The sequence below is a fragment of the Mizuhopecten yessoensis genome, unplaced genomic scaffold, assembly GCF_002113885.1.
Source record: "Mizuhopecten yessoensis strain PY_sf001 unplaced genomic scaffold, ASM211388v2 scaffold11065_2, whole genome shotgun sequence".
Classification (NCBI taxonomy): domain Eukaryota; kingdom Metazoa; phylum Mollusca; class Bivalvia; order Pectinida; family Pectinidae; genus Mizuhopecten; species Mizuhopecten yessoensis.
The window spans coordinates 236,622-247,452 of record NW_018408862.1 but is presented as its reverse complement, the minus strand read 5'-3'; the positions used below and the strand labels follow the sequence as shown (position 1 = coordinate 247,452).

Sequence of the window (10,831 nt, the reverse complement as noted above, 5' to 3'; positions counted from 1 at the left end):
ATTCATTCATTTCCAATGTATGAGCTTTATGAAGGTCACTAAAATTAATATGTTTGACTCTTTTCATAGACCTTTGCTAGATACTGGATTTCTTTAACCCCTCAAGCTCCAAAGTGCAGCAGCTTTAGTATTAAAAGTCATGTTTTTTCTTTCCAGATAGCTACTGACAGCTTCATCTCAGTTACTTATCTCCTAATGGATGCCATGACCCCAGTGACAGTTTTGTCACATTTTTTTCAGGCTGAAAATGTGGATGTTGCTGTTGTGATGGTAATGAAATTTTAAAAAAGGTTGTTAAGTTGTATAATTATGCAGATCTCATTTATTATAAAACAGTATTAACAAGCCATTCAGTGATACTTGTACCATTAAATGTTAAAGAAGTGTAATGATATAATTCAAACATGAGACTAAGTGCCTTCTCTATGCTGTGTTATATGAAAAGATTTAAAAATTATGGACTTGGTGATCTTCATGACATTGCAACTTTTTCTCTGCAGGTAAAGACTGACCTCTGTATGAAGAACATAGAGGCAGATAAAGGATGCAACACTCCCTACCTGACAGAACTGAAGGATGACCTACAGCATTCCAGATTTTTGGAACATGAAATCACATCTAGTGACTTTAACCCCAAGAGCCTTGCTGAAAATTTGCTGTACTCTGATCATCAAATTTTTATTCATTCAAGGTATGTTAAATTTCTTTATACATGATTGGACTTTAATTTGATATAATTCAGGTAAAGGCATAGTTTAATTAACTCTCAATTAAGTAAATCTGCATAAGTTAAGAACTATTCTAGCCTAAGTTGAATCAAGAAATCTAGTACCATTTCTTAATCTGATTTCAATTATTATATACAACAGGTTCCTGAAGATAGGACCTCGAGGAATGATGACACCCCACTAGGGCCATGAAGAATAAGACCCCCACCAGGACCTCGAGGAATCTTGACAGCATTTAGTGTGATGTCTATGTGCCCTTTTTTTTCCTTCCTGGATCCCACTGAACTGGAGGAATTTGGAAATCAGGAAATCAGGTATCTGAGTTTGATGGTAACCCACAGACTGTGAAAAGGAATGAAAATAGCGAGGCAAAGCTGGAGACTAGAGACTAGAGAAGAATTGTTGTTGGCCAAAAAAATTGTCAAGACTGAGCATTATCCCCAAGATTCCACTTGGAAATTGTGGAGTCTACTTGCCAATTACCACAAGAAGGAGTTCCCAAATCTCTTTGTGCTAGGGAGGCTATCTATCACTACTAGCATCCAAACTGCAGACTGTGAAAAGAAATTTTCTGTGCAGTATCCCACCTGACTGCCTTAAGAAACAATTGAGAAAACAGAAAGAAGTGATGTTGATCAAAACTGAAGGATATGATAGGGCTTCATTTGACTTTGAGGAAGCCCTGCAAGCCTGGGAAAATGTGAAGGAGAGGAGAATCTATGAACTGAATCAAAGAACTGAAAGTGATAAAAAGCTGAACCTATTGAAACAATCATTTATATCCTTATATCAGCTTTAAAAAACATATTTTCAATATACAAAACTGTGTCTTAGGATGCTAATCACATGTGATGCTTAGGATGCTGCTTCTGACCTACATTTCTGCTTCAGTGACCAAGTTAAGAAGATTTGTTAAGGTCCGTTACTAAGTAACTACTTGTTGTACATCAACTAAATTTGCATTGCTTATGTATCTTAAAGAATACTTATCCCATGTGATGCTTTACATGAAAATGTACTTTAGTAATCCAGCCATATCACCATTGGCGGTTTCTTGTTTCTTGTTGCTTTTCTTTTCTTGAATTTCTGTCTCTGTTTTATTTTGGGTTGCTCACTCATTTAGGTAAGTTGTAATATTAAAGTCTTGTGTTTATCTTAACATAGTCTTTAAGCTCCATCAGATTCACCAATATTGTGCCTGCCGGGGAACACCCCATAATTAGTCGTGTCTGTAATTCTGGGGAATTATACTCACAATTAATTATATGTCAATGTTTTTTGCTTACCTATGTTCTACATAATCGCATACTTCATAAATGTCTTGTGTATTTTTGTAGTGTATTTATTGCATTGTAGAGTTGAAAAGTCAGATAATTAGAGTGAGCAGCCCCTATGATTGCCAAAACTTACTGTAAACTAGGAACAAGTTACAGGAGCTTTTTCTTTGATAAATAAATTTGATTTTGTTTGTCTATGTTGTTGTGTCATATATAAAAACTTGATGAAATTGGTTCTAAAATGTAAAATCTTTTCCTTTTTTAGTTCATTTTCCACACTGGAATAGAACAGTTATAAAACTAACAACATACTGAGGGTATTATCGTCCAAGGCTATAATAACTTGTGATTTTTTTAACAATATGAATANACTCTAGAGAAGTGACTAGACTATGAAGGAACTCTAGAGAAGTGACTAGACTATGAAGGAACTCTAGAGAAGTGACTAGACTATGAAGGAACTCTAGAGAAGTGACTAGACTATGAAGGAACTCTAGAGAAGTGACTAGACTATGAAGGAACTCTAGAGAAGTGACTAGACTATGAAGGAACTCTAGAGAAGTGACTAGACTATGAAGGAACTCTAGAGAAGTGACTAGACTATGAAGGAACTCTAGAGAAGTGACTAGACTATGAAGGAACTCTAGAGAAGTGACTAGACTATGAAGGAACTCTAGAGAAGTGACTAGACTATGAAGGAACTCTAGAGAAGTGACTAGACTATGAAGGAACTCTAGAGAAGTGACTAGACTATGAAGGAACTCTAGAGAAGTGACTAGACTATGAAGGAACTCTAGAGAAGTGACTAGACTATGAAGGAACTCTAGAGAAGTGACTAGACTATGAAGGAACTCTAGAGAAGTGACTAGACTATGAAGGAACTCTAGAGAAGTGACTAGACTATGAAGGAACTCTAGAGAAGTGACTAGACTATGAAGGAACTCTAGAGAAGTGACTAGACTATGAAGGAACTCTAGAGAAGTGACTAGACTATGAAGGAACTCTAGAGAAGTGACTAGACTATGAAGGAACTCTAGAGAAGTGACTAGACTATGAAGGAACTCTAGAGAAGTGACTAGACTATGAAGGAACTCTAGAGAAGTGACTAGACTATGAAGGAACTCTAGAGAAGTGACTAGACTATGAAGGAACTCTAGAGAAGTGACTAGACTATGAAGGAACTCTAGAGAAGTGACTAGACTATGAAGGAACTCTAGAGAAGTGACTAGACTATGAAGGAACTCTAGAGAAGTGACTAGACTATGAAGGAACTCTAGAGAAGTGACTAGACTATGAAGGAACTCTAGAGAAGTGACTAGACTATGAAGGAACTCTAGAGAAGTGACTAGACTATGAAGGAACTCTAGAGAAGTGACTAGACTATGAAGGAACTCTAGAGAAGTGACTAGACTATGAAGGAACTCTAGAGAAGTGACTAGACTATGAAGGAACTCTAGAGAAGTGACTAGACTATGAAGGAACTCTAGAGAAGTGACTAGACTATGAAGGAACTCTAGAGAAGTGACTAGACTATGAAGGAACTCTAGAGAAGTGACTAGACTATGAAGGAACTCTAGAGAAGTGACTAGACTATGAAGGAACTCTAGAGAAGTGACTAGACTATGAAGGAACTCTAGAGAAGTGACTAGACTATGAAGGAATTCTAGAGAAGAGACTACGCTCTGTAGGAACTCTAGAGAAGCGACTAGGCTCTGAATGATCTGTAAAAGACTCTTAAGGAACACTAGAGAAGCAACTTGGCTCTGAAGGAACTCTAGAGAAGCGACTAGGCTCTGAAGGAACTCTAAAAGGCTCTGAAGGAACTCTAGAGAATTGACTAGGCTCTGAAGGAATTCTAGAGAAGTGACTAGGCTCTGAAGGAACTCTAAAAGGCTCTGAAGGAAATCTAGAGAAGCGACTAGGCTCTGAAGGAACTCTAAAAGGCTCTGAAGGAACTATAGAGAAGCGACTAGGCTCTGAAGGAATTCTAGAGAAGCGACTAGGCTCTGAAGGAACTCTAGAGAAGCGACTAGCCTCTGAAGGAACTCTTGAGAAGTGACTAGGCTCTGAAGGAACTCTAGAGAAGCGACTAGGCTCTGAAGGAATTCTAGAGAAGTGACTAGGCTCTGAAGGAACTCTAGAGAAGCGACTAGGCTCTGAAGGAACTCTAAAAGGCTCTGATGGAACTCTAGAGAAGCAACTAGGCTCTGAAGGAACTCTTGAGAAGCGACTAGGCTCTGAAGGAACTCTAGAGAAGCGACTAGGCTCTGAAGGAACTCTAAAAGGCTCTGAATGAACTCTAGAGAAGCGACTAGACTCTGGAGGAATTCTAGAGAAGCGACTAGGCTCAGAAGGAACTCTAGAGAAGCGACTAGGCTCTGAAGGAACTCCGGCTCGAAAGAACTCTGGCCCTCTATAATATGCGGGAAATAAGCGACCCGCGCCCGGGTTGCACTTCAAACTGATATTTTAGAAACAAATCATCACTTTCACACACATGTCGCACATGGACATTTTAAAAGTTGGGAACAGTTGAAATTTGAACGAAGAAAACCGACAGTGGAACAAGGTAAAACACAAAAGGAAAGTGTCTGCTTATGGTTCAAAATGTTGGGTTATTTTTCGTAATAATATAAAAGTGAAATAACGCTTCAGTAAGAACGGTTTACTGAAGTAAGGGAAAAAATTATCATAAATTAACTGTAAGGGAACACATGACCAAAGAGGAGCTTGAATCATTCTGCGCGCGTGTACCTCTTATTTCTTAACTGTTTCAGTACGGTTTTACAAGACTTGTATCCCGTCAATATCCAACAGGTCCGATAACATTGCATGGGTCTCCGCTCCCGTATGCCTCCAAATGTGGTCGTCTGCTACAATAGGGATGCGCGTCTTGTGATTAGACTGTGCTGGAACAGGTCCACTCCAGACACATGTATTGTCTTTGGCCGAGTTCCGCTCCCCTAGTCGCCTCATCGCCCTAACGACATCAGTACTGTGAAAGGGCAATGCCCGCCATCGGTTTGAAATCAACATTGTGTAATTGACAAGTAGAAATATATTTCTGTTTGGGTATCAAATTAATAAAGATTTGCTTCAGTAAGTTTTGTGTTTATTGTTGTTGAATGTATAAACTCTAGGAACCCTCACTGTTTCCTGCCAATATCTAACATATCCAATATCATTGGACTTCCACTCCAATGGTGGTCGTCTGCTGCAATAGGGATGCGCGTCCTGTGATCTGACAGAGACATATAAAGTCATTCGTCTCTGGATCAGACTGTACTGGAACAGTTTCGGTTTTATACATGTCTAATCTGAGTTTTCCCGAGCTTCAAGTAAATGAAAACTGGAAGACAACATCAGTGCTGAGACGATCAACAAAGGTAAGTACTCATTCAGGTGATTTTTATCTACAGTTTATATTCGATGAGTGATATATTAAAGGCAATATGATTCAAATCGAATGGAGTGAAGGGTTTGAAGAAGTTCCTAGTGAATCGTTGAATGGTGATGGAATTAGCTAGTATTAAGGATCCTTGTACCACTGCATAATTGCCAGAAACTGTAACTACGCATCGAAAAATGTTTTATTTTTCGGCAGGACTATAGCTTTTATAAATCATTTCTGAAAAGAAACTATACCTTGTGTGACTTAAATGAAAAATTTACTTGTAATAGATATATAACAAGAGGCCCAAGAGGGCCTGATTCGCTCACCTGAATAATTAAGCAGTCATAGCAAAATATTCTCATTAAATATCGCAAACTTTGTCGGCTCCATCTGTTGAAACTACCAGGCAAATATGATTATAAGATTCTATGCTTTTGGTTCTTCTTCAGAAGTTGTTTGACATAGTTTTCCCTGTGACTTTATATACTTATTATAAGTAGGTCAATGTCATTTTCCTTCTCAAACTTTGTTAGCTCTATCCCAAGAAGCTACCAGCCAAATGTTATGAATCCATTCCTTTTGGTTCTTCAGAACTAATCCTTTGAAATGTTGTTGACTTCTGTGACTTTTAAAGTAGGTTGAGGTCATTTTCATTTGCAAACTATGGTGAGCTCTATCCCAGGAAGCCACCAGCCAAATATTGAATTTTATGCCTTTCTATTAATCATCAGAAGTCATTTGATGTTTTTATCATATTGGACACCTGTGACCTTGAAAGTAGGTCAAGGTCATTTTCATTCTCAAACTTTGTCGGGCTCTATCTCAGGAAACCACTAGCCAAATATGAAGGTTTTATACCTTTTAGTTCTTCAGAAGAAGTCATTTGAAGAGTTTGACATATTTGACCCCTGTGCCCTTGAAAGCAGGTCAAGGTCTTTTTCATTCTTAAACTCTGTTGGGCTCTACCCAGGAAGCCACCAGCCAAATTTGAAGTTTCTAAACCTTTCAGTTCTTCAGGAAATTGTTTGAAGTGTTTGACACATTTGACCCCTGTGACCTTGAAAGTAGGTCAAGGTCATTTTCGTTCTCAAACTTTGTCCGGCTCCTAACAACGAAGCTGGCTCTATATCTTTTCGTTCTTCAGAAGAAGTTGCTTATAGTAAAAGTTGACAGACCAGGGGCGGACGACCGACGCAGCACAATGACCTAAGCTCACTTGCCCTTCGAGCTATCTCTTCTGTGTTATGGATGCCGTCTACACTTTAAAGATTGACAGCTGCCAGAATGTAATATTATAACAACAATAGAATCTTACAACACAAAAGAAATGTGCCGACATACTCTTAAGTTACCAAGTCGTTTCTACATTTAGGATGTACTCGGTGAAAAGCGACGATTACTGGACTATTGTGCCTTGAAATACAGATTTTCTAAATTGTACTGTTTATGTTACTTAGTGGGACACAAGGTTTCATTTAATATTTCGTATGAAGTGACATTCCTCAGAATGTTTGAGATTTGCTTTCCCTCTCAGTGAGCATCTGTCATAGCATAATTGAAGGCTCAGTGTGAACCGCCTTGTTGATGAGACAAGAAGACTAGTTCGATCCTTTGATGTACATCAGAAGAATCTCGCGGTCACGTAATGGTAAAAAATTAACAGGCTTTGAAGCCGGGCGTCTCTCCTTTGTAATCTTCAAAGGTCTGGTATCAGCCTAGCAATTGGTCAGGTTTTTATTTTACCCGAGACCAATCAAACAGCTATATTCATGCCTTCAATTTTGCTATGACATATTCCAGGGGTGCAGAAAGTGAAAGTGAGTGGAACTGACACTACTTACCCCGACAACATGTTCTCTCGGCTTAGTCTGTAGGAATATTCTTCATCGACCCGTTTCCCGGGGTCAATTTCAATCTATTGCAACTGACAACAGAAACAATCAAATAAGTTTTTACCACAACTTTTATTAAACAAAATACAACAAACTAATGGTTCTATAAAAACAATACTGAACATTTGTCTACCAACAATAATGCAATATACAATATACTACAAAACGGTTTGTAAACATAATACACAATCACCTTGTTTATCCAGAATTCTGATCTCCAGGTAAACTCGATCAACACAAATGCATAAGAGTTCTTTCTCTTAATTGACCAATTTTATGTACTGTATTTGTATGAATAATAGCTAATGCTCTAATAATTGCCCATCCCTCCTCCACTTTGGTAGCAAATCCCCCCCCCAGAATTTCATTTTTTTTTTATTTTCCAATATTGATGAATTTTAAAAAGGTCTGATAATCGCCCCCCCCCCCCATATTTGTTTTATCATGTGTTCTAACAATCACAGGCTATAATTAGAACCAATACTGATTAATATGAGAAAGAAACCAATATCCTATAAAAAAAAAAAATCTGGAAAATAGAATTCCTGGACAAACAAGGTCAATATCACAATTTTTTTATTTTGGAATCATGCACTGGAGACTTACTTCATCCCTTTTATTCTATGGCAGGTACTCAAGTCTAAGGTGTCCCAATATATACATGTATATTGTACTCAAGTCTATAAGGTATCACAATATATATAATCAAGGTCGAAAACATCGAAATGGTCATGTACTAAATCACTATACAAAACAACTTCATAATCATTTCGAGAAATATTTCTAAAACAATTTCTTCAGGTTGGATTGTGGAAAGGTGCATGTAGCACAACCATTACAGTGTTTATGTGTGACTAATAGAATCTTCCCCTATCTTGAGGGTGTGACAGAAATCAAAAATCACCCCGAGGGTTGGAGAATTCTCTGTTACAAACTCTAGGTAGGGGATGATTATTTTTCTCCCATCCTATTATTTCAGTCACAGCTCCACCGACAGTAGTCTGCCATGTTTGTAAACAAAAAACACATGTGGGGTATGCATATCGTCATTTACTTTTGGTGACGTCACCATTACCGGTGACACATTTTATGACGTCACAATTGAACATGTGCTAATCGACACGAGGCTATCTCCCCCTAGGGGTGACAAGCTGATCTTTCCCGGCTAAAACGGGACACACACCTTTGAAGGGTGGGAGAAATTTCAATGACTAGTACGGAATGTAATTTCTCACCTCCATCAGATAAATGTAATTTCTCACCTCCATCAGATAAACATAATCTTTGTCTGATGAAGGTGACAGAGTACATACCACACTAGTCATTGAAATGTCAAACATAAATACTTAACTGGTTGTGCTACATGAACCCGTCTAGAATATATCCAGTAACATCCAGATCGTATACCCATCGTTTCATTTGCAATCTCATTTTGAATTCCTATATTATATATATATACTTCCATATATTGGCAAAATCCTTTATAAAGCTACAAATTTAAATACGGTTGGACAAACGGTGGCAGTTTAACAAAGTAAATAAATTGCAAGTACATTATTACTAAAAAGATACATTTTACAATATGCAATCATTATAACCTTATCAAACGCTGTGAACTTTTCGACACCCTCTCCCCTTCTGATCGTCTCCCTTCCCACCGTTAAGAGGATGATTTCAACACTGACCCATATGTTTTGAAAAGGCAATTAAAATCCAAAGACTTGATAGATAATACACATGTTAATATTTTTAGTTGTTATGCCATCGAAGTAATTTAACTCAATTCACTACATTGTTGGATCATTTTGTAGAAAATTATCGTTTCCATTTTCTTTATGTCTAGGTACTTTCTTTCACAGTGTTCTTGGTTCTGATTGGCATAATTTTCCTGTTAAAAATTTAAATATGCCTTTACTTTTCCAAAACTCATTATACACTGGTACGTACAAAAAATTCATGAAACAAAATCATGCTGTGCAGTGTCAAGTCTTGCATGTGTCAAATGAGGTGCAATGTTATAAATACCCATCAAATTTCTTTGACAATGGTATTTGATATGATTATATAGCCCTTTAATATATTATTAATAAACAATTCTATACAATAACAATTCTTATACATTAATTTCAAACAAAAATATCTCAACAATGGTTTAAAGGGTTTAGGCTGTCCATGTATACCATAGCATGATCAAGTACATGTAAGTCTGCATAATTATAATTTGATGTGCTACAAAAAACTATAGTCACAAAAAAGAAAAACATACAGGATAGCATTAATTATATGTACTTTTTATAAAGCAAGGCATTAAAGCAACAATTTTTGTAATATTCTTATTTAATAATTTATTATTCATTGCAGATATCGGTAAAGGGAAAATTTAACATGCAAAACAAGAAGAGCAAATTAACCGATTACTGTATAGGATATATATAACAGATATGTGTGATGAAAATTCTTACCATTTTTGTGTCTAGTGCAATTTAGTTTGTTGTAGCGTAAAAAAAAATGTGTACACTCATTTTGATATAGGTGCAATGACTTAATAGGGCCATGAATTTAACTCATATGTAAATGTTGACCTTTGACATGTAATTTATCACAGGCAAACGTACTGTTTTCATACGTTCCAATCCCAGCTACATCCAATGGAGTTAAAATTATTGCAAAAATTCTGAGACAACTTGAGAACACTTTGTGGGTTCGAGATCTATATGGGACAGTTGCCACGTACAGGCAGCAGGTTGGTGGTTTTTCTCTGGGTACGCCGACATTAAAACCTGGCATGACCTTTAATGACTGTAGCTGTCTCTAGGACGTAAAACACAAACAAACCACACCAAACTACTGGACATGAGATCTACCCAACAATGAATGTCATATTTTACTGATATGCTCAAAACCGAGTATTATATTTCCTTGTAAAATGTTAATTACAAACGTGGGTTATATCAAATAGGATTCATAAGCCCTGTGCAAGGCAAAAGTTAAGAAATTAAAGTAATTTAAAAAGGAATTCTTAATTCAAACTTTAATATTTAAAAAAGGAGAAAAGATAAATAAAAAGGAAAAAGATAAAATAAATAAAACATATATCATGCCTATTGTTTGCTGAACTGTAGGTTGCAAGTGGTATTATTTTCATTTAAAAAGTTCAAATACAAAACAAAATACAAAAACCTTTTTTTTTCTAAAAGTAAGGACAAGATTTTCATTTTATGTCTTTAAAACAATGTTGAAACACGTTATCACAACTTATATTAATCACTCTTGTTGACATGAATGTTGGTGCAAGGGGGGTATCTTATGTGTTATACCAAAAAGTCCCAGTAACTAGCCGATCCACCATCTAGCTGGTAATGTTGGGAGCTGTTTATCATGATCCTTCAGTGTTTGAAAGATACATCATTGTGCTTTAATTTCATAAACCCCTAAATGCATTAACACTTCATATAAACAACACAAAATATTGTGAGCAATCTAATGCCNCCCCCCCCCGGACAAACTTCACTAACAAAAATGAAAAAAGGGTCATTATAG

General features: G+C 36.8%; 1 protein-coding gene across 2 annotated transcripts; it reads left to right on the top strand.

The window, feature by feature from the left end:
• Positions 1 to 137: 137 nt before the first annotated feature.
• On the top strand, positions 138 to 2,199 carry LOC110465238. Of its 2 annotated transcripts, none has more exons than XM_021520938.1 (3): positions 138 to 270; positions 501 to 691; positions 1,155 to 2,199. In XM_021520938.1, the coding sequence occupies exons 1-3, from the start codon at positions 196 to 198 to the stop codon at positions 1,243 to 1,245; spliced, it is 357 nt and encodes a 118-aa protein (XP_021376613.1). In that variant the 5' UTR covers positions 138 to 195; the 3' UTR covers positions 1,246 to 2,199. The 2 variants fall into 2 exon arrangements, with proteins under 2 accessions (XP_021376613.1, XP_021376614.1); XM_021520939.1 differs by having other exon boundaries at positions 870 to 2,199.
• Positions 2,200 to 10,831: the final 8,632 nt, after the last annotated feature.